This window comes from Mytilus californianus, unplaced genomic scaffold (genome assembly GCF_021869535.1).
Source record: "Mytilus californianus isolate M0D057914Y unplaced genomic scaffold, xbMytCali1.0.p SCAF_11, whole genome shotgun sequence".
NCBI lineage: Eukaryota > Metazoa > Mollusca > Bivalvia > Mytilida > Mytilidae > Mytilus > Mytilus californianus.
The window spans coordinates 19853331-19879044 of record NW_026262593.1 but is presented as its reverse complement, the minus strand read 5'-3'; the positions used below and the strand labels follow the sequence as shown (position 1 = coordinate 19879044).

The 25714-nt window shown below is 32.4% G+C and overlaps 1 protein-coding gene across 3 annotated transcripts in view; it reads right to left on the bottom strand.

The window, feature by feature from the left end:
* The window catches only part of LOC127719694 (uncharacterized), a 42297-nt gene extending 16583 nt beyond the window's left edge, over positions 1–25714 (bottom strand). For 2 of the 3 annotated variants that reach the window (XM_052225926.1, XM_052225928.1), the window contains exons 1-9: positions 25499–25714; positions 22768–22849; positions 19488–19601; positions 12658–12720; positions 11450–11661; positions 11034–11076; positions 9424–9483; positions 4975–5037; positions 3367–3654 (exon numbers count right to left, since the gene is read on the bottom strand). In XM_052225926.1, the coding sequence (XP_052081886.1) occupies positions 3367–3654; positions 4975–5037; positions 9424–9483; positions 11034–11076; positions 11450–11661; positions 12658–12720; positions 19488–19601; positions 22768–22849; positions 25499–25705 (1132 nt within the window). In that variant the 5' untranslated portion in view covers positions 25706–25714. The remainder of the gene's footprint in view (positions 1–3366; positions 3655–4974; positions 5038–9423; positions 9484–11033; positions 11077–11449; positions 11662–12657; positions 12721–19487; positions 19602–22767; positions 22850–25498) is intronic. The other variant, XM_052225927.1, reaches the window with a different exon arrangement.

Sequence of the window (25714 nt, the reverse complement as noted above, 5' to 3'; positions counted from 1 at the left end):
ATTGTGTAACTTCGTTAAATAACTAGCGTTTTCACACAAACTATCAATATTAAGCTGAAACACATATATATTAATTTGGATCTAACCCATGACAAACTTGATCAAAACCATGACGAATTTCTAGACACTTAACCGAACCATGTCAATAGCTTAACCAAACCACAGCCATTTCGATAGTTTGCTTATTCTGCGTTTATTTCTTGAAAACAACAATTCCAATGTAGATCGTTTGACTTACAAAACAGATTCAAACATCTTATTTGCTTTTTATTTGCTCGTTTGAATAGAACTGATGCAATCTTTCTGGGAAGTAACTTAACTTAACCATGTTCAACTTAACCAAACTATGACAAAATCACTGTACTAAACGCTCCTCGATATGACGAGGTTACTACCCGTGTTCATAAGCCATAATAATACTTGTATGGTCCTTTATTTCGTCTAGGATATTGTTAATTCGAACCTTTGACATTCATTCTAATTATTCAAGTCTTATGAGAACTGTAGACGTTAGCGCGCTAACGATATCGGACAAACGGACAGAGAGACGTATGGACAAACGGACGCACGAACATCGGAATCCCTTATAATATCTTCAATTGCAAACAAGAGTGCACACGCTGAAATGTCTCGCCTTCTTTACTTACCATTGATTTAATGTTGATAGTCCTAAATATAAACCTTAACTACAAGTATAATATAAAACTTAACATGATTCAAGAAAATGAGGCCAAGGTCAGATAAACCAAACAAGAAATACATGTACACCTTGCAATCATTCAATACACCAAATATAGTTTACCTATTGCTTAAAGTTTCCAAGAAATAGACTTAACCAAGAAAACTATACATTGATCAATGAACCACGAAAATGAGGTAGGGGTCAGATGAACCATTCTAGACAGACATGTACAACTTACAATCAATATATGCATTAAATATAGTTGACCTATTGCTAATAGTATCTAAGAAACAAACTTATTCCTAAACGGAAGATTTTATACACACAGAAGAAGTATACTTAACAACAAAATTATTTTCATTTACCTGTGTATAACATGACGCAGGTTTTTTCAAAAGTGATGATTTTCTAAATATTGTTTAACAGTTCACAGTGGTATCATACTTTAACTTTGTTTCAACCTGTTTATTTACTTTTGACCTTAGTTATTTATCCCTTATAATTTTATTAACTATGTATTTGCATTCAGGTATCACAGATCAAAGTTATTCGTTCATTGTGTGTTAATTTACGTTTTTTGATTGAGTTAAGCCTTCCAATTGATATTTTAGTGTGTCTTTCTATGTTGTGATGTTATACTATTGTTTCAGAAAAAGGGAGAAGGTTTGGTACCATTAAAACGTTTAATCCCGCTGCAAATGTTTGCACCTGTCCTAAGTCAGGAATCTGATGTACAGTAGTTGTCGTCTGTTTATGTAGTCCATACGTGTTTGTCGTTTCTCGTTTTTATATAGATTAGACCGTTGGTTTTCCCGTTTGAATGGTTTTACACTAGTAATTTTTTGACCCGTTATAGCTTGCTGTTCGGTGTGAGCCAATGCTCCGTGTTGAAGGCCGTAACTTGTTCTATAATGGTTTACTTTTATAAATTGTTACTTGGATGGAGAGTTGTCTCATTGTCACTCATACCACATCTTCCTATATCTATTAACCATGAAAACTTAACATTGACCAATGAACCATGAAAATGAGGTCAAGATCAGACGATACCTTCCAGACAGACATATACACCTTACAATGATTCCATACAACAAATATAGTTGACCTATTGCTTATAGTTTAAGAAAAACAGATCATATCACAAAAACTTAACACTGAGCGATGAACCGTGAAAATGAGGCCAAGGTCAAATAAAACCTACGAGACCGACATGTACATCATAAAATATTTCCATACACCAAATATAGTTGACCTATTGCATATAGTATTTGAAAAAAAGATCATAACTCAAAAACTTAACTTTGACCACTGAACCATGAAAATGAGGTCAAGGTCAGATGACACCTGTCAGTTGGACATGTACATCTTACAATCATTCCATACACTAAATATGAAAGACCTATTGTTTATAGTATCTGACATATGAACCTGACCACCAAAACTTAACCTTCTTCACTGATCCATGAAATAATGTCAAGGTCACATGAAAACTGTCTGGTGGGCATGAGGACCTTGCAAAGAACGCACATATTAAATATAGTTATCCTATTACTCACAATAAGAGAGAAATTAACATTACAAAAAATCTTAACTTTTTTTTCAAGTGGTCACTGAACCATGAAAATGAGGTCAAGAACAATGGACATATGACAGACGAAAACTTCTTAACATAAGGCATCTATATACAAAGTATGAAGGATCCAGGTCTTCCACCTTCTAAAATATAAAGCTTTTAAGAAGTGAACTAACGCCGCCGCCGGATCACTATCCCTATGTCGAGCTTTCTGCGACAGAAGTCACATGCTCGACTAAAAAGCTGCATTACATTTTCACGTTATTTCCTATAAGTCTGTATTTGTCGTATAGATTAAGTATAATACTGGGTAATCAAGGGAATAATACAGGATACATCAAGAAAAGCTTGGACTCCTACTGCAACAATGAAACAAGCAAATTAATCATGTCGTTAAAAACGAGAACGATATTGAAAAATAGAATAACAAAATACCGAACTCCAAGGAAAATTCAAATAAAAAATTCCCTTATCGAATAGCAAAATCAAAAGTTCAAACACATCAAACGAATGGAAAACAACTATCATATTCCTGAATTGTACATGTATTTCATTATGTAAGAAATGGTGGATTAAACCTGGGTTGATAGCTAGCTAATGGCGGGATACACAGCCACGCCAAAAGGATAACACTAAAAATGGACCAAACAGTAAAGGTAATAAATAACAAAGACAAATAAAAAAACTTTATAACACGTAATTAAGATGATAAACAACGTTAGCACCTAGAATTTATACTTTAGACCATCATGTATTATTTGTGAAGTTGATATGGAATATTTATCACCAAGGTTTTGGTGCCTTCCAATGAACTTTTTTTTAGAAAAGGGACGAGACGTTCTTTGGCATAACCCTGGTTCACCAACTTTCTGCTCAAACACTGATGACGTTTTTTAAAATCTCAGAAGTAGCTACAAGCTCTTGAATATCGAATGTGTTTGAAAATGTATATCCCATATGCAGGTGGAGTTGGTATATAGATATTAAGGTGGGGGAAATTGATAATTTCAAAATTATAATTGTCTCGTTTGTCATAGATTCTGGTACTGAGGTGACCGCTAATTTCAAATTTGAGGTAAAATGAATTTATAAACAAAAAAAGTATAAATACCATCTAGGAATAACCAATGCCCATCTTCTACCCTAGCTTTGCATCTAAAGGGATGAATTTCCAGTGAATTTGATTCCTGGACTAAATCAGTTGTTTTCTTTAAAAGACGTCTAGTGAAAAGTGATTTTCCTGATTGTTTCTGGCCAAATATGACCAATCTGATTCTATTCCGGTTTTCTATGCCCTCCTTTAGAATTGTGTGATATATTTTAACAGCCTCGCCATTCAAAGCCTTTAGAACTTTTGGAACAGCCTTCTTTTGAACATATTGCCTGCATTCGTTTTTCTCTAAAAAAAAAGTATTACAAAATGGGAATATAATAATCTTATCTTCATTATTTTAATATGCACTAGCTGTCAAATTCATGTTCATGGATTTTCTTAGTTTCTGTTTGTTACCTTGATTTTGTCTGTTTTTAATCGATTTTTGAGTTTGAACATCGGTCAACTACTGTTGCATTAACAAAGAGTTCTGTTTTACCATGGAACCATCAAAAAGGTCCGACTTGAAAATGCAGTAATGTAAAGTTCTCACTAAGATTAGGTTTTGGAGGAAATAAAAATGCTTTCTGCTGCTTTGATGTTTTCAATATATGGAGGGATTTTTTTGTTTTTTTTAAATTAACATTCCATATCCCCGCTATTCCATTTAAGAAATATTTTCAATGCTTTAAGGAGGACATTAAGAGGGAAATGAAGCTATTGCCACTGTCGCATAAACTGTTCAAACAGGGGAATGTTCTGTTCAATCAATGATTTAAGGTCATCATTACGAATTAGCCGATACATACTATGTGATTATTTAATTAATAACCTTGAGAACATTTTCTCAAGAGCTAGATAGTCTTTACTCATTCTTACCTTCTACAAGATTTGGCTTATTACAGTCAATTACCATTTGCAATACGATAAGTCAAGCGAATGAAGCAGGTTATGCTAATCATTAAGAAGCACCTGGTATTACATCCGGAAATCTTTATTGTCCAAAGATCTATTTTGTTTATGTGTTTGTAATTCATTATAACTTTTTCTAATGTGTCGCTACACCCGACTCTTTTCCTTTAATTCTTGTTTTCCGTTTAATATACTCTGTAAACAATTTTAACAATGCGCTTAAATGGTTTCGTATCTTTTATCTATTAGGTAGAAACAATTAAAGATTTAACCCTAGTCCCTTAAAGTAACCCTTACCAAAACCTTTACCCCTAACCTGATCCTCCAATCTTTACCTAACCATGACTCTTATCTTCACTGGAACTTTAACCCTAACCTAAACCTTAACCTTTAACCTTAATTCTAACCCTTACCAAAACCACTGATCTGCCAACCTGCCGACGTGTTAACTTATCTACCCGACACTCTGTCTAACTTTAATCTAATAAAAACCGAATCACTCAATAACTTTAAATTTACTTTGATTCATGATGGAAAAAATGCATTCTTTTAATATGCAATTTAATTAGAATAGCTGAGTAATGTCTTAAGTCTTTTCGAAGTTACCCAACTTGTAAACCTGTGTTTTTTAAAACCAATTTATTCAAACTCTTAATTGCATAGTTTTGACGGTACTACAATTACGCAATCTTTACTTGGTCCGAATATACTAACCTTGAGCTAAATTAAACAAACCTTCTAGTTCATCATCATTAGTGCCTATCATTTCTAGGTAATCTACAAAAAGGTTTATAGTAAACATAACTTTCATGATGGTCTTTACTGATAATAACGATAATTTTTCTTATCATAAATAATATTATTCAGTATTATCATTGTTCCTGTTGTTGTTTTTGTTTTGGTTGTTTATGGTGGTTTAATTTTGGGTAAAACATATAGTAGAATTTTTACATTTTTCAGAGTTTCGTTAATAATTTCCATTTTTCGAGATAAATTCGTATATTTATAGCTATCAAGTTCTTTTATATCTTCTTTCAGTTTACAAGACTCATAGCACAATCTTTGATCAATCTAATAACTTTTCCCGTATATTCCATAATATATATAGAGTATAGTGCACATACAGGAACATTTCCGTAAATGGTTAAGTTTTATTAGTTTTGTTGTTTTCTTTTCTTTCATCAGTTTTAACTGCAACACAATATATAAAGATTCCGTATGCACCTCCTCTCCCCTCCCCTCAACGGTAGGCAAAATCCAAAATGAAAGCAGACGAACACATGAGAACCGAATCTTTCATTTGCTGCTTGGTCAATGTAAAACCAAAAGTAAAATTAAGTAAAATGCTTGACAACGCCTTATAAAATTTAAGGTAAATTTTAACATTTCAGGACTTCCAGCTCTGCAAAAGATAAGTAATTTTGACAGGAATGCAAGTTTACATTGATAAACCTGTGCAATTATAGATTCCATATTCGTTCGAACAAAAAGATGCCACTGCTGGTGGAGGTTTCCTCCCTGAGGGTAATACCAGTCCGACAGTCAGCACTTCTGAGTTTACATGAGGTATCATTGATATGGTCATAATTATAAATGTACTGTATACAAGCTTTGAATTGTTTGAAATATTTAGGACTTTGTCTACCCCTGGAATAGATAATCATAGCCATATTTGCCTACACCTTTCAGAATTTTGGGTCCTGAATGCTCTTCAACTTTGAACATTATTTTTCCTTTTTGATATGTGTTTTCAGCCGTATATCACTTTCAGTAATGATCCAATGGATAGCTCTGTCATAGAGTTGTCAATTGTTTAGACGTACTCATCAAAAATATTTAGCAAATCTGCAATCAATTCCATTATCATGCTTAATATATCATGAACTGTGTTACAACTCTAGATTTTTCTGGCGCGGAAAGGTAACACCAGGTCATCGGAAGCTGAAATATTAAGTTCAGTCTAGGTGGCTGGGTGGTCTAGAGCGATGAACACAGTGTAGGCGGTGTTGTCTCGATATCCTAAATAGCATGAGTTCGAATCCCGGGAAGAGCAAGAATTTATTTCGGCAAATTTATAAACAAGTCTAAAGATTTGCACAACGGTATTAATAAAAGATGGTAATATACGAAAATGATGTTATGAAATCGTGTTGACAAATATTTCGGCTTTACAAATATCCTTCATCAGTGTCAATATTTTTAACAATACTAATTGTATGTGTAAAATAGCTCAGTAATACAGGTAAATTTTGATCTATTGATTTGTGTACGACTTTGCTTCCAGCAGAGCTATAGAAAAACAGTACATTAACGGGTGTTACACGGACACTTTTTAGATGTTACACGGACACTTTTCAGTTGTTACACGGACACTTTTTATGAATAGAATCACTTGTGCATGATCAGTGAGTTCATGGGCACTTTAAATTTTAATTAGATTTGAACTTTTTGTTTCACCAACATATTTCCTGTCTTTTTAATTAAAAATATTTACGTTAGCATCAATAACTACATTTTTTTTCAAACAATTCCAGTAACTATTCATATTAGTACACTAAGGGGTTGACCATTTAACTTCAAAAGGCCGGTTATGGTTTTTTCCTAAAAAAACCCATTTTGATCCCCAATTTTATGAGAAAAAATGTATAATGGTCAAGCAGATGACACTGAAAATAATGTTCTGACTCCTGGTTTTCCGAATACCTTATATAATAGTGCTGATTTCGAAAAAAAATTATTTGGGCGATAGCGTTGATACACTAAATAATTTTCTTACTCAGAAAAGAACACACCCCCTTTTGAAGCTAAATGGTCGGTCCGTAAATGTATTTGTTTTTCAATATATGGACATGAATAGTATTCTGGACAATGCTGAAAGAAATGCTGGTACCAACGTTTATATTTCAATAAAAATACAGGAAATATATATATATAAATCAAATCTAATCAAAAGATAAAATCCCTATCAACTCACCAATGCACGATTGATCCTATAAATAAAAAGTGTCCGTGTAATACATGTTCAAATATGCAGCAAATCGTGAAGAAAATCATTCAACTTATGTCATCAATTTTGGACGGTAAGCTCTGATTGGATCATATAGTGACACATGTTTAATCCTGATCAACACTATCAGAGACATATAAAAACCTATAAGCATGAACATTTTTTTTTAATCCAAAACATATGCCTATATATATATATATATACATATATATATATATAACAAGACATAGACATGGCACATCCTGTATTTTTTCAACAAAAAAAAGAATGAAGCCTGTTTATTTTAAATTTATTTTAATCCCCATCCCAATAAAATCAAATGGTAGCTTGCTTACCTCTGAAATCTTTTTTATACATTACTTACTTGCGAAGTTACATTTCAAAAAGTCTCAAATGTGTATAACATTCACCTTTAACTTGAAATGGTTCTTTTTATAAAGTTATTAGATTCTTGAATTTTTTGAAAAAAAACTCTCGGCTTCATGAATGGAAGTGAGAAAAAAAATGAGTTTAAACTGTAACTTACATTAACTGGTATATGGCCGTTTAAGTTTCTAATATCTTTAGTTTTGCTACCTCTTCTAAATGCAAAATGTACTTCCTTCTTGAAACGTAGTACAAGTCAGATACAAAACAAAGGTAACAAAAAACAGGCCGGAAACAACCTGCCGTATAGTTTGTCTGCACTTGTAATCAGGTCAAGTCTTGACCTGACTACTCGTGCAGAAAAACTATCCGGCAACGGTTGTTACCGGCCTGTTTCTTTGTTACCTTTGTATTGTATCTAATACAAACCCTAATCTTGAACATCATTATATATATAAAAACTCAATACTCAACTAAACGTGACTGTGTATATGTATATCCCAAAATAAGTGTAAAATAAAACCGCTAGTATATCTTATTGATGCCGTTGGATGATGTACATTAAGTTCCTTTATCCAAAAGCTTTCCTGAACCTGTCGATGGGCATCACTCAAGTGAATGTTCTGTTCAATCACTGGGTTTTTCATGCGGTTAAAGTCATCAAGTTTATAACCCTACTGGCTGAAATGCTGAGAAACTGGGAAAGTGCCTTCTTATAGATATCACTCCTATGGCCATTGAGGCGTTTTTGGAAAGGCTGCTTTGACTCACCAACATATTGAAGGCCACAAACCGAACATTCTAGAATGTAAATAACATTCATACTTTTGCAGGTTACATTGCAAAATTTCCTATAGTTATTTTCGGTTGCCCTTACTGTGAAAAGTTGATGAGTGATGCATCTGTAGGCAGCGTTTTCAGCGTTTTTCATCACTTGAACGACATTCTTCAGAAGAACTTTTATGATCAGACACTTCAGCCCGTACCAGCAGGTTCCGCAGACTATTGGGTTGCCTAAAAACTATCATGGGGGGCTCGGAAAAAATCTTGGATAGTTTGGAATTCTTTTCCACTGTTTTCCAATGCTCAGGAATGACACCGAAGCTGTTTTTGAGAGATGGGTGGTAAATAAGAACACACAGAGTCCTTTTATTTTTCTTTTAATCTTTGTATTCTAACAGTTTACTCCTTGGGATAGTTTCCGCTTTCTGAAGCTTTCTATTAGCCCTTTTTTTTAAAGCGGGTTTCGAGTTGACTTAGTTTTTTCTAGTTGTTCGCTAGACTCTGAGTGCCTGACTGTGCAGGATGCTCTTAGTACAATGAGCAGGATGGCAACTTTTAGGGGACAGGTATTGGTGAGTATCAGTAGCTTAGAATATAGGTCTGTGGATATAATGCCATCTGTAAGGGAGCTGATAGTATCGAGGAAGGTGATTTTGGATTTAAATCTCTCATGAGTAAATTTGAAACTTTGATGTATGTTGGCATGAGTGATGAATGTATCCAAATCCTCGTCACTTTTATTCCATTTCATATCCAAATCATCTATAAATCTAAACCAGGAAAGCGGTTTTTTTGATACATTCATCACTCATGCCAACAACATACATAAAAGTATTAAATTTACTCATGAGAGATCTAAATCCAAAATCACATAGATATTTGAAGAAATTTTGTTTAAGCAAACAACAGTGGACAGAGCAAAAAAGAGCATATAATGAAAAAATATTAAAACATGTCAATAATTGTCGAATACTTTAAACATAAACACGCTATTCAAATAAACAAACCATCAACATGATCAGTGGAACAAGAAGTTTCCGTCTTTTCACTATCTTCCGATATTGGATCTAAATAACATAAAAAAAAGATATAACGTAAACAAAGTGACCATAAGAAGGAGAAGTAGAAGAAGAAGAAGAAGAAGAAGAAGAAGAAGAAGAAGAAGAAGAAGAAGAAGAAGAAGAAGAAGAAAAAGAAGAAGAAGAAGAAGAAGAAGAAGAAGAAGTGATCTGACATAATTTTGTTAATGTTTTGTTATTGCTGTTACCATTCCTTTTTGATGATATGAATTTTTCAAATGTTTGTTTTTTCAGTAGAAATCATTAGTCTCAGCTTGATATGATATAAGGTGAAAAAGAAGCCTTAAATATATAACAAAATAAGCGTAATGTCGAGATGATGTCACACTTTAAATTTGTAATGACCGATTTTTTTTTTCATTCAGCACCCATATTTAAACAATCAACCAATAATGATGATGACCGTAAAACTTATGTAGTGTCGACGCCAGTTGGTCTTCCTCATCACCCTATTTGTTATAGAACACTCTGTAAATGAAGTCAATATAGTATGAATATGCACAAGAGAAACGTATTTCTCAAATGAGATACGCTATCGCCAAAGGGTATGTTTCCACGCTGATAAATTTGAAGTTGACAATGGGGAAGCTGAATTTATCATGTTTGTCGTAGATTCAAATTTCTCTATCTGTGTCAAAATCAAGGAAAAGAACAAGATATGAAGCAACACTTTTAGTTGAGGTTTCAGTGTTCAATTCAAGTTCCTTAGGATTAATAAATGCAAACATTCACAAACATTTACATTTATGACATCTGAAAGTAAAATAAAAGAACTTGGCAGGATGATTTTAATTTTACCTATTATTAGTTTTTGTATTAATTCTCCTCCATATGAGTACAAAAACACGAAATATAAAGTCCTTAAAAAACATATAAAACAAAATTTAAAGAAAAAAACCCAAAAAAACATTGTACTGCTGATCATCAGCCTAATGTCTTAAAAGCATCATAATTTGTGATTTGGCTGTTTGATAACGGTTTTTGATTTTCGAATCCGGACCTTATCGTACCTTCTCCTTTTGAAACGTTATATAAACGACATTAGGAAGGACATGAATTACATCTACTTATTCAATAGTACTAGTACATATCCCTCACTTTGTAATACATTGAGTTAGCTAAAAATAAAATTAAATAAACAGACACCAGATTTTATAAATCTCAATTTTGCACAATGTTTATGGATTTTGAAGAATAAATAAGTTATATACTACATTACTGGTTTCGAAAGCACGTATAAAACATTAAATATGAATTTAAGTTGTATTTCAAATAAAATGAGACAAATTAAACACACTGCTGCTATATAGTTATTTTAACTTGTTGACAGTTTTAAAATTTATTCAAACACAACAAATAATTTAGACAGCAATCACGATGTCATGTCGAAGTAATAATAAAAGGATTTGCTTTGATTAGAATAATTTTGTAAGGTCCATCTAACATTCATCATTTGGAATATTAAGATGGAAGGGGAAGGGCACGTAAAAAACATAAATCCATATTCTAACATCAGTTTCAATCTACAGTTTACTTACCATCTTCAAATAGATACTTTGTTTTCCCGTCCCGAAAAACTTTCTTCATGAAAAAAAAAAAAGAAACAGATGAATAGGCTATTAATTCAAAACTATATTCAGTTTATACAACGGATTAATTTGGTTGAAAGTTTGATTTATCAGTTAAGTAAATATTTTACTTATAGGTATAAGTTAAGAGTTTCGTAAAAGATGTTTAAGTGAACAAAGAAATGAGTATTTCAGTTGAGTCAGCTCATTTTTTAATGCTGGGCATTGCACATTCCCTCTTTGACTTTAACTAGATATAATATTACTAATAACGACCATTCGGAACACTTATATAACTACCTATACGATATTTCACAGATCAATTCATCGCATAGATACCAGTATTTCTTGAAATGCAAAATGGATGCAAAAATACTAAATTGTACCTTGACGGGTTTTGTGAACGTAACAGGAAAATATCCGGTCTCATTTCCTTTGATACCAGTCCACCATCCTGAGGTATTAATTTCTTTGACAATAATTATGTCTCCTTTTTCAAAGGATAAATCACCTTTTGTTTCCGCATTAAAGTCAAATAACGCTTGAACTATATCAACATCATCTTGGCCATCATTTTCACCTTCCATTTTAAACACATCTGTATAAGATTGCGTGTGAAATGCAAATTTAAAATAGAAAACCGTGGGTAATTCTATAAATACTTATTTACCATAAATTACGACATAAATAGTCAGAGTTAGTAAAACAAGAACTAAAAGATGATAATGAATAGCTGTTTAACATCCAGCGCCATATATTAAAAATACATGTTCGAGACGAGAATATGCATATGTCATATTGATATTAACCCTGCTTTGTACTAGATCGACACGCTGAACTGGATTCTGTCGTACAAGTTCTCAAGTAATATTTCACAGAAAGACATGTCACCATGCCCAGACATATTCTGACTCCGGGTCGACCAGTCTTTGCTCTTACTACTTAATGCAATAAAACAAGAAGAAAATAATGATGCACAATATCAACTACCGTATATGAACTATTAATTTTATTTATATTTACTTTTATTAGATTCATACAACTTTAATAACAGCCCATATGTCCCCAGGTCGTCGTAATGTATTTTGACCTAAGCATTCCGATGACTTCTAATCTAATTCCAGTTATTACCCCTAATGTCTTTTTTCATATTGTAATTGTTTAAGCGTAAGTGAAAAAAACCTAATATCGTTCGCCTTTTGTGTCCTTGGTCCACAAAATGGAAGTTTAGGTAGATGTCACAGGTCGAGGTCATGTTCTAAATTATGATTAACTTGTTATCATTTAATTTATACACAATGTTGACTGTTATAACCCAATTTTTTACATTTTTACCTAATAATGTGTGTTTGATGTAAAGTTCAATTTCACCCACAAACTTTGTTTTAGTAGTCATGTTGCTAGTCATATATATATGTTGATCTTTATATGATTCATCTAATCTTGATCTCTTTTTCATGAATCATTGATGACGTTAAGTTTGTGTGACACATGTAACAAAACCTTCATATTACAGAATTTTGACATAAGTTCAATTATGAAAAATAAAACAGACGAGACATAAGCGAGTCCACTCTAGTTATAATATAAATACCTTCATCAAATCCGTGAAAGTTCTTAGATGGTCTGTTATTGCTTAGGGATAGTGACATGGGATCTACAATAGAGATTCAATTTTTGGTTTTCAAGTTTTTGTTGAAGAATATCTTATTAAAGATATTTTTTTGGAGACAATAACATATGTTACATTTTGTGTTAAAATGCTCATCAGATATGTTTTCAATAGATATATAACAGCTTTTTTAGAAACAAATTCATCTAGGAATCCAGGCTTTTAATTTGGTACGCTAGACGCGCGTTTTGTTTATTGAGGACTCGCCAATAACACTTGGATCAAAATAGTTGGATGGCCCAATTAAACCCATATACGATCCTGAATAGTATCAACAACCGAAAATTCTGAAAAAGTTGTGCCAAATACTGCAAATAAAAGAAAAAATCCCTGATGTTCTCTTTATAATTTTAATAACTTTTATCGTTAAGAGTGTAAGTCATTTTGACCAAAAGAAATTTTTAGCTCAACTGTCATCCAACTGAGTTTTTTAGTTTTTGTTCAGAAACCTTTGGTCCCACTGACACCAAATTTGACAATTATCTGCATGAATAAATAGAGGAATGGGCAAATTAAATTATTTCCATAGAGATAAGAAATTGAGTCGTTTTATTTTAGTTTCAATTTAATCCATTTCATCATTTTCACAAATAACCTTGCTAATTTGGCTGCGTAGGATTTAATATTCATATATTTAGTAAACAGTTATGACAGCATATGTTTACCAGGAATACATGTATATGTTACAGTGAATTTGTTCAATCAAGGTTTATGTAGAATCCCTAAAATGTTCAGGGATTATGTAGAATCACTGGTTAGTTAAGGGATTATATATAATCACTAAAATTTTCAGGGATTATGTATAATCACTAGAAAAAACGTGAGGGATTATACATAATAACTGAAATGAAGAAACAGCTTTGTGTATAAAGAATATAAATGAAAGTTTAATAATTTATTCTATCAAATCATATTAAAACTTCATTGTAAACATGATTTGTAAAATGTTAAGCACAATACATGTGTTTATTAAAATGTTGGGCACAACCTATTAAAATGTTACACAATATATCAAAATGTTAAGTACAATATATTAAACAATCATTAATACCAAAATTTATGATAAAAGAGATGAATTTTTCATTTCCTATTGTTAATTATCCATGGTGACGTTCCCTTGTAACCATCTTATTGTGTTTATATATCTCAACTTGTACGATTCGCTCGTATATGTAACAACGTATTAGATATTAGCGAAAGAAATCTGTGTTTTACTGAAAAATTATTACACCAGGGTTTTCAATATCACAAACTAGTCAAAACATTTACTAAATTTTATCATCGGTACAAGGACATCATTCGTAAATATGAATCAAAACGCAGACATCTTATACGTTCGGGTATTTCACATCCAATCTTTTATTGTAATATTCTTTACAAAGCACAAAAATGTCGGCATTCTCCTCAAAAGCTAACAAAACCTTTAAACAGACTTATTAAGAAGGGATATAGTAACGATACTGTTGTCAGGTCATTAAAGATGGCACATTTGGCTTTAATATTAATTCACTTATAGAGTCTTTGCATCAGAAATAAACACATTTATTCTAAAACCAGTTGTTGGCACGATACGGGTTATGTTCTTCTCATATATTTTACAATGGTATGAAACTTAATCCCAAACGGGAGGGATTGTGCTTGATATTTATCTGATGAAGACATAATCTTTCAATCAGTTTAATTCAGGTCTGGAGCTGGCATGTTAGTAACTGCTAGTAGTCCTCTGTTAATTTATGTATCATTGTCATTTTGTTTAGTTTCTTTTGTTACCTATTCTGACATTGGACTCGGACTTTTTTTAAACTGAGTTTACTGTGTGTATTGCTGTGTGTTTGATTTTTCTACATTTGCTAGAGGTATAGGGGAGGGTTGAGATCTCAAAAGAACATGTTTAACCCCGCCGCATTTTTGCGCCTGTCCAAGTCAGGAGCCTCTAGCCTTTGTAAGTCTTGTATGATTTTTAATTTTAGTTTCTTTTATATATTTCGGAGTTAAGTATGACGTCTATTGTTACTGAACTGATACACATTTTTGTTTAGGGGCTAACTGAAGTACGACTCCGGGTGAGGGATTTTCTGTCTGTATTGAAGACCCATTGGTGGCCTTCGGCTGTTTTCAACTCTTTGGTCGGGTTGTTGTCTCTTTGACACATTCCCCATTTTTATTCTCAATTTTATTAAATAAATTTGGATGGCATCGACTATTGCACATTTGCCCTGCTTTTCTACAGGCACTTCTATTTGAATCGCATCTGTTTTACCGCATTATCCACATTTTCAATAAGAGTGCACACGCTGAAATGTCTCGCCTTCTTTACTAACCATTAATTTTATGTTGATAGTCCTAAATACAAAGCTTTACTACAAGTAACACATAAACTTAACATGATCCAAGAAAATGAGGTCAAGGTCAGATAAACCAAACGAGAAATACATGTACACCTTACAATCATTCAATAAACCAAACATAGTAGACCTATTGCTTATTGTTTCTAAGAAACAGTCTTAAACAAGAAAACTTAACATTGACCAATGAACCATGAAAATGAGGTAAAGGTCAGATGAACCATGCCAGACAGACATGTACACCTTACAATCAATTTAGGCATTAAATATAGTTGACCTATTGCTTATAGTATCTAAGAAACAAACTTTACCATGAAAACTTGACATTGACCAATGAACCATGAAAATGGGGTCAAGGTCAGATGATACCTGCCAGACAGACATATACACCTTACAATCCTTCCATACATCAAATATAGTTGATATATTGCTTATAGTTGAAGAAAAACAGACCAAAACACAAAAACTTAACACTGAGAAATGAACAGTGAAAATGAGGTCAAGGTCAAATAAGACCTGTGAGACTGACATGTACATCATCAAATATTTCCATACACCATTTATAGTTGACCTATTGCAAATAGTATTAGAAAGAAAGACCAAAACTCAAAAACTTAACTTTGACCACTGAACCATGAAAATGAGGTCAAGGTCAGATGACACCTATCAGTTGGACATGTACACCTTACAATCATTCCATATACCAAATATAGTAGACCTACTGCTTATAGTATCTGACCAAGAAAACTTAACCTTGTTCACTGATCCATGAAATGAGGTCGAGGTCAAATGTAAATTGTCTGACGGGCATGAGGACCTTGCAAGGTACGCACATACTAAATATAGTTATCCTATTACTCATAATAAGAAAGAAATTAACATTACAAAAATGTTGACTTTTTTCAAGTAGTCACTGAACCATGAAAATGAGGTCAAGGACAATGGACATATGACAGACGGAAACTTCGTAACATAAGGCATCTATATACAAAGTATGAAGCATCCAGGTCTTCTAGCTTCTAAAATATAAAGCCTTTAAGAAGTTAGCTAACGCCGCCGCCGCTGCCGGATCACTATCCCTATGTCGAGCTTTCTGCGACAAAAGTCGCAGGCTCGACAAAAACCATGTCCTTTACATATCGATAAAAATTTTACGGCACTTCTTCTTCAGAGAAATGAAATTTTCATTACAAACAACTGATTTGTTATAAAAAATAGTATACTAATGAGACGCAAATTGTATAAATGTGCATATCATAAATGGTACTTTTGTTTATGTATATCTAGATTTTACAGCTTTTGCTTTTTGCAAAATATATTTTTTTCGTCAGATATTTAAGATTATTTTTTTAGATTTCTGCCCCAAAACCCCCTTCCCTTCCTATAGTAATGAATAATGCTGTAAAGAGTGTAATATGTATGAAATATAAAGGATAGTAGCAGCCTTAAAACAATTTTTTAAATATTTACTTTGTCAGCAGATAGTAATAAGCAGGAGTTTTGTCTTCTTTAATTGGTTCTTTTGTCATCAAAGTAAAAATACCATTGTATTTGTTCCTTGTCCATATCCTGTTTTTTTGTTTTTTTTTCATCTGCCATACTTATTTGTTTGTGAAATAATGTGGTTCAACAGTTGAATAAAATATCACTGCTAATTTGAAAAACCTGTCCACTTAATTTGATTTTTTTTATTATTGATAATCCCTGAAATCCTATTAGGGAATTTGTAAAATAATTAGTAAAATGTTCAGTGATTATGTAAAATCACTGGTCATTTTCAGGGATTATATATAATCACTAATGAGTTTAGTGATTCAACATAATCCCTGAAAAATCAGGGATTCTACATAATCCTTGATTATAAAAATTCACTGTAACATATATGCATAAAAGTTTTTTGAGGTAGTGGACAGAATTATATTACGCACAGCTAAAAAAAAAAAAAAAAAAAACGATAAAAAATAACTGTATTGTTTATCGGTTTCGTCCATCTTTGACTCGAGCTCAAGACTATTCTAATATGTTCTTGCTTTTAAATTTCAAGTTAATATATATATATAACAGTGGATTGCCATAATTGTCTGCCAAAGTTTTCAGTAACCATAATATAATTTATATCTATATATATTATGTATCATTGTCATTTTGTTTAGTTTCTTTTGTTACCTATTCTGACATTGGACTCGGACTTCTTTTAAACTGAGTTTTACTGTGCGTATTGCTATGTGTTTCTTTATTCTACATTGGCTGGAGGTATAGGGGAGAGTTGAGATCTCACAAAACATGTTTAACCCCGCCGCATTTTTGCGCCTGTCCCAAGTCAGGAGCCTCTGGCCTTTGTTAGTCTTGTATGCTTTTTTAATTTTAGTTCATTTATATGTTTTGGAGTTTAGTGTGACGTCTATTTTCACTGAACTAAAACACAATTTTATTAGGGGGCCAGTTGAGAACCACCTCCGTGTGCGGGATTTTCTCGCTGCGTTGAAGACCCATTGGTGGACTTCGGCTGTTGTCTGCTCTTTGGTCGGGTTGTTGTCTCTTTGACATATTTCCATTCTCAATTTTGTTTAAAAAAAACTTTGTTTGCAATACCACAAAGAAATACGAATACGTTCTGCTTTGAATACGAACAATTACAAATCTTTTAAATGAATGTTTATCAATTTTTGGAATATTCTTTTTAAAATATTAAAATATATGTATTTGGAATATAAAACGAAATTCCCAAGTTTAACTTATTGCCTGAAAATTTCAGGCAATAACTTAATGCCTAGGCGTTAGCCTATTGCCTAGGATTTAAGCTTAATGCCTAATTTCACTTATTGCCGATTACATTTACATATACATTTAGAAATATATTTCAGATTATATATTTACAATGAAATACATTTAATTATGTAACATATTGATTACGATAAAGCTGAGACAAATTAATGGCAAACCTTTATTATTCATTTGTTATTTATTCTTTTGTCTCAAGGATAAAAGTTAAGGACAAATATGAAAAATCTTTTATGAAATAAATCTCCTTAAAAGACTGCAAATTCCACAATGACAATAATGCCATTATACCCTGTTCACAAGCATGGTTGATTCAAATCGAATATTATAAAATCCGATTTATATCTGGATTTATGGTATCGGAATTGAATCCTGTTCGTAGTTCTGTGATAACTTTTTTCGATCAAATTCCGCATACGAGTTAACTAAATGTTCATGTAGAATGCATACATATAAAAAAGAAGATGTGGTATGATTGCCAATGAGACAACTCTCCACAAGAGACCAAATGACACAGAAATTAACAACTATAGGTCACCGTACGGCCTTCAACAATGAGCAAAGCCTATACCGCATAGTCAGCTATAAAAGGCCCCGAAATGACAAATGTAAAACAATCCAAACGAGAAAACTAACGGCCTAATTTATGTACAAAAAAATGAACGAAAAACAAACATGTAACATATCAACAAACGACAACCACTGAATTACAGGCTCCTGACTTGGGACAGGCACATACATACAGAATGTGGCGGGGTTAAACATGTTAGCGGGATCCCAACCCTCTCCCTAACCTGGGACAGTGGTGTAACAGTACAACATAAGAACGAACTATAAACATGTCTTTTTCTGGTTCGTAAAAAAGTAATAAACGAGAAGTATTTGCAATGCTATAGTGCATATTAAGATATGCATTTAAGTGCACAAGTATAGTTATTCGAGACTCAAATGTAATGTAACTTGAAACATATCTACCTTCCAATAGTGGTTTAACATTGGATTCACAAATACACATTTGAGGTATAAATGAGAACTAGACACACTATTTTCGCGGTTTAACCGTCCCAGAAATACTTAGATGTATTTTCATAAACACTTATTACATCTAGTGCATATATGATAATTTTTCACAAAATTTTCCATTAAATTTTATTTTTGTTTGTGAATTGCTATTTATAAAAATCGGAACATCTTGTATGATTGCCAATGAGACAACGTTAACTCTCCACAAGAGACCGAATGACACAGACCTTAGTAACTATAAGTCACCGTATGGTCTTCAACAATGCAAAGCCATACCTCATAGTCATCTTAAAATTTATTACATTTATTACATTATTTCCTATACAAAGTCAGGAATATGACAGTTGTTATCCATTCGTTTGATGTGTTTGAGCTTTTGATTTTGCCATTTGATCAGGGACTTTCCTTTTTGAATTTTCTCGGAGTTCAGTATTTTTGTGATTTTACTTTTTACTAAAATTATCAAATGGCTTGAAGGCTTATTGTTTTGCTTTCATTTATTTATTGATCTAGTTATAGTTTTATCTCATGTACACCGACAATATTAGACAAAACATCTTAATTCATTTGTAGTATTTTTGTCTTGTAAACTTTTACACTTACCATTCATTACATCTTTTTTTCGTAAATTTTCCATCATGTCCATGTATGAATCACTTTCATTAATTGGTGCTGATGATGATAACGTTATAGTATGTTGTTTTCTGTCCTTATCTGCTACAAAAAAAAAATCTGACAAATTACCAAAGCGTCCCTCAAGTTTTAAACTTGATAAAATTACAAAAATGTAAAACAGATTTAATACGCTGGATTATTATTATACATTAAATATATCAGGGAAAATGAAAAAACAAAAACTTAAGATTTCGGATTTTCAAGTGAAAAATAGAAATCGTTCAAAAATCCAAACATATTAAACACAGAAGTAATGCCATTTTTCAAAGTGTCAATATCAAGATACTAGTTTTTATTTACTAAAATCATAGACCCAAAGTATTTTCTTTGAGATTCCTAAAGATTGTCCATAATTCTATATTTTTTTTATCAGAGGAATATTTATCCTGACAGCTTTTGCTATTTGTTGAAGGGCAAGAAACTATCCATTCTTTATTTCTTTCTCCTTCGGTCTTCCAAAGATATTCTCATTTGCATTCTCACAAAACTCTTACTTTTTATTTGTTTAATTTGAAATAATGTACCACAAGTGTGGTAATAAGCAATGTGCAGTGTTCAATTTATAAATGGATGCAAAACTGTTGAAAATTAGGTTTTTTTTAATATATCTTTTAAATTCTTGAATATTTTTTAAAAATTCTCCTAGGTTTCTTCAATTTCTCAATTTCGATTCTATAAGTGAAATTTATACTTGTACTAACAACATTAGCTTTAACGAAGTCAAAAGTATCATAACTACAATTTCAATTAAAGTCAAATCGACCATACTAGCATTTAAAGACCTAAGACCGTGAAAACGTTTCGCCAGCGAGCGAAGACACCGACACAGAGTACTAATCAACAACTTTTCGAGGGTAACCACTCACAAATCTGCTTGAGCAGCCGCTGTGTTAGGAGCACGCCACTGTCAACAAAGCCCATAACGTGCTAAGAAGCATAAGCGCAGTGTACTAACTTAGACTGACATACGTCACACGATGATCAGTGGGTATGCCACTGCTGAAAAATTGAAAGTTGTCAATTTGAAATCTGAAATCATCACGTTTGTCATAAACTCTAGCCTGAAGTCATCAATGTGTGACCATATCGAATAAAAAAAACCACGACACGAAGAAAACACTTTATTTTCGGTAGTTTCTCCAATCTCTAGTTAACTTGAATATATGACAAATAAACTCATTTTGTATTATATATTATTGACAGCCGATGACAGAGATATTTATGCAGACATATTTATTAGTGCATTAAAAAGGGGGCTCATATGAGCCTGTATAGCTCAAGTGATGAAATGTTTGCCTTCTGCTATTGAGGACCATTGATTGATAATCTAGTTATTTGTTTGTGTTGCTAGTCATTTGTGAAATTTACGTTTTTACCTTAGTCTCCATATTTTAGAGATAACAGCCTATAGTTACAAAACCGGTTGTCAGATTTTTCTTCAATTGTCAGAGTAGATAGATCTTGTCATGTTGATCATTTTTGTAGTTTATGTTTTTATATTTTAATCCTTTGGGAGAACTTTCGATCCCCACGTTTTTGGCGGGTTTCATGTTGTTCAGTACGTTGTTGCCTGTATTGTGTTTTTTTGTACTCATGTTTGTCTGTTGGTCTTTTTCTTTTTAGCCATGACGATGTCAGTTTATATTTCCACTTATGACTTTTATGTGGAGCAGGATCTGCTAACCCTTCCGGACCACCTGCGATCCCCCCAAGTTTTTGGTAGGGTTCGTGTTGCTAAGTCTTTAGTTTTCTATGTTGTGTCTTGTGTTCTGTTGTTTGTCTGTTTGTCTTTTTTTTAGCCATGGCGTTGTCAGTTAATTTTCGATCTATGAGTTTGAATGTACCTCTGGTATCCCTCGCCCCTCTTTTGATGTCCCAATTGTATATTTCGCCTCTCTCATAGAAACTGACAGGTAGATATATCTTCTTATAATTATTTTTGTTTTGCAATACACAAAACCTTGCTCCTATAACACTTTTGTCAACTGCTAAACACTTAAAAAAATAGTCAAATAAGACATTATATTGGCAATAAAAATAACTACGGAAATGGTGGTATGATGTTACTCCAAGGTAGATGTATGTTGTCGTGCTGATAAATAGACTGGCTTATAATGTGGCCTTGGGTTGTTTTCTGCTCTTTGGTCAAGTTGCTGTCTCTTTGACACATTTGACGTTTCCATTCCCAATTTTATAGCAGTAATCATTCTGTTTTGTCCCTATATTCCTTTTTTAGCCACAGTGGTCATGTTGAATTATCAATCTGGATGAAAATCACAAACAGTAGACATCCTATTGAGGAAGCAGACTAATGTTGGTCTTACTCCTTTGAGTGGTTTTAGAGAGGATGTTTTAAAGAAAATGTTAGAGACGACGGACGAACTGATGATGGACAAAAAAAGTGATTGCAATAGCTCACATGGCCCTTGTTTTTGTAATATTTGATCTTTATCTCTCAAAGTTTTTGTGAAAATCAGTTGTGTCTATGTTAAAGGAACACACATTAAAATACATGGCAGCATTATGTTAAAAATAAAAAAGAGTGTTTTTGTGACTTCCTAAGTTGCTGTAGTTAAAAGCATTTAATTTTAATCGTATTAGAATTAGTCGAGTTATTTAAAAGTTCTGCTTATGTGGCAAATAGACAGAGAGATATAAAGTCAGACGGATCCACTGACATGGTATTTCTAAAATACATATCAAAACTTTGTGCTCGGGGGTTTTTCCTGGCCACATGTGTTCAACCAACGTCAGTGTTTGTATTATGTTACATGTTGATGTATTTCTAATTTTGGCAAGATTGGTAAGTTTGACAGATGTTTGGCAGTAAAGCACCTTTTTCTTCCAAATTAATACATTTATTATCAGAGGATATCAACCCTGGAACCAGAACTTGTAAATAAAGGCAACAGTAGTATACCAATGATCAAAAGTCATAAATCTATTGAGAAAAACAAATCCTGGTTACAAACTAAAACCGAGGGAACACATCAACTATAAAAGGAAAACAAAAGAACAACAGGAACACTGAAGTTCAACAAAAACAAACGTCAACATACATAGAAGCGAACTATTTGAAAAATACAATAATGACAGAAAATTGCATTCTTTCACCATAAAATCTGGAAAAAATATTCATTAATTCAGCTCTCGTTTTTTTTTCTTAAAATTTAAATTAGTCAAAAGCATATTCTTCAAATAATTGTACCTGACTTCACAAAATCATATTGTGCAAATTGTCTGTTGCTATTATCACCAATCTGTCTCTTATCTTGTTCTTCTTCAAAGGCCTTGAGTAAATCGAATCAAATAATAAAGACAGGAAAAGACAATAAAGAGTTACATTTTATTAGTATTGTGAGAAAAAAATTGGTGTTAAATTACCAATGTATACTCATGTGAATTTCACGTGAAACCGTTGAAAAGACAATAAAGAGTTACATTTTATTAGTACTTTAAAAAAAGATTGTCAAATATCCAAAATATGCTCATGTGAGTTTCACAGGGAAAAGACAAAAATGGTTCCATTTTATTAGTCTCATAAAAAAAATATCCAAAGTTTCCTCATATGAATTACCCATGAAACCTGCTCAATAAAATTGAGAATGGAAATGGGGAATGCGTCAAAGAGACAACAACCCGACCAAAGAGCAGAAAACAGCTGAAGGCCACCAATGGGTCTTCAATACAGCGATTTTTATTTCACGTTAACGTTTACATGAAGTGGTATGCAGATTAATTTTATGTTAACTGTGTAAATATCACGTGAAACACGTTCAATGTTAATTCCACTTAGATAAATGAAGTGAATTCACATTAATTCTATGATTGTTAACGTAATTTCTTACGTTTGAATTGAATGAGAAATTATCATGTTATTTTCACGCGAAAAAGTAATAATTGTATCTTATTCATAAATCAATAAATAACGGTAAACCTTAAGATAAGCAAAGTTGTAAACCCCTGTTATACATCTACTTGTTACACGTATGAATTGTGTCTGGGTGATCAAATAAAAGTTGTAGTGTAAAACAAAAAAATACTGCTTAAAAAAATGAAAAAAAAACCCGTAAAATTAACATGTTTAATATATGTGAACCAGTGTTCATTGGAAATTGAACTGAAAAACGTAGTATTTATTTCAAATGAATTAAAACTTGAAATTACTTTTAGAAATAATAATTTGCATTCTAGAGTGAACGTTTTGTAGCGAGAAAACTCATGCACAGGAATCGCAAACGTTTTCCACAAATTATTTAAAGTTCCCTTTTCAGACAGCCTTTAATAGAGACTCACAATTTTAAGAATATGTAAAGATATAATACCTATATGCAAATTAGACTGTTAGTTTTCTCGTTTGAATTGTTTTACATTTGTCATTTCGGGTCCTTTTATAGCTGACTATGCGGTATGGGCTTTGCTGTTGAAGGCCTACGGTGACCTATAGTTGTTAATTTCTGTGTCATTTGGTCTCTTGTGAAAAGTTGTATCATTGGCAATCCCACCACATCTTCTTATTTTATCTATGCAACTATTTATTTCTGTGAGTTAATCTCATGCAAATATGACAGAGATAAAATCAAAACTTTATTTTCAAAAGTAACTATGATAATTCAGAATATCTAACTTGAAATAATATAAATGAAGTAAAACAAATGATGAATAAAAGATAAAAAAAAAGTACAATATACGAAAGTATAAACAAATATACCGAACTCAAATGTAAATTAAAAAAGGGGGAGCTTGATAAAATCAAACGTTAAACTCTGTCCACCTACGTGACGAATGGAAAACATCTGTCTTATTCCTGACTTGATACAGGCATTTTCCACAGACAATGGTTTCATGAATAACAAATAAAGAAAGAAAGAAAGAAATTAAAAAAATAAATAACTCAATAGATAAAGCTTAGCGATGCAATTATAACTATCATTTATTTAGGGTAGAACTGTTAAAACTGTGTTTACGTAGAACAGTCATAATCAGTTCTATGTAAGCACTGTCTAACATCATTCGTAAAAGGTTGATCCGTATTTGGTACTTTGGAAGTTTTGTGTTTTCTATGCTCTTCAACTTCCTAAATGATTTGACCTTCAAACTAGTTTCATACGTCGCTGATGAGTCTTATGTAGACAATACGCATGTCGCCTGATATCTTTGATACGTTTTTTAAAAGCATCTTGGTTGACGTAGCTGCTCGTGAATGTTTCGTACCTAGGAGTATCATAAACCCAGTAGACGACACTTTTTGGTTAAAATGAAATATCATTGATACTTTCAATTTCTGTACATTACACTTAGCTGTTTTTGGCATAACCTTTCAGATTTTTAAAATGTTCTATGTTATAGGGATTTACTATAAACAATAATTCATTAATTTTTCATAGTTTGAAACAGTATTTTCATACGCTACATGTATAGCTGTAACCATTTACTCCAAAACATGTGAATTCTCCATTTACACCGGTGCTTAAAACCCTTACTCAAATTAATTACAAGACAAGTAAAGTTGTGGCCTTTGAACCACACATATATATGTTTGAACCTTTGAATCCAAAAAACAATTAGTCCAAGATTCAGGCGAGGTTGTAGTATATAGATAAACAGATTCAGAACCAAAATGATGTTATTCAAAAATTAATAAATTTGGCCTTTTCAGCAGATCAACCCTAAAAACCGAGTCTTAGCCTCCGCAGAATATATTTTTCAAGGGTTAACATTCTGCCTCAGTTCTGCGACGGTTGTCAAGATTGTTGGCAGAATAACACTCCTTTAATGAACTGTCTTTGAAAAGTGTTATTTTTATACTGTTACAACTTTCATTTTGAACTTTATGGTTATGAGTTCAAACAATTTCAACTTAATTTGTTGTTCATAAATAAAAAAATTTAATCAAAATCTCTTTATTTGTCAAACAATAAATATGATATTGTATTTACCTTAACAGTAGTGAAATCCTTGTCATATACAACGAATCTAACATCCTGCAGTGGAGTATTTGGATGGCGTCTGAAGAATGTTTCCACACAGGAAAACATAGTGTTGGCCACTTGCTGTTTAGGATACCCAAGGTGACCTGTTCCAAAGGCCGGAAAGGCAATAGAAACAAATTCGCTTTCGTTTGCAGTCTGAAGACAAGACTTCATGAAAGTATC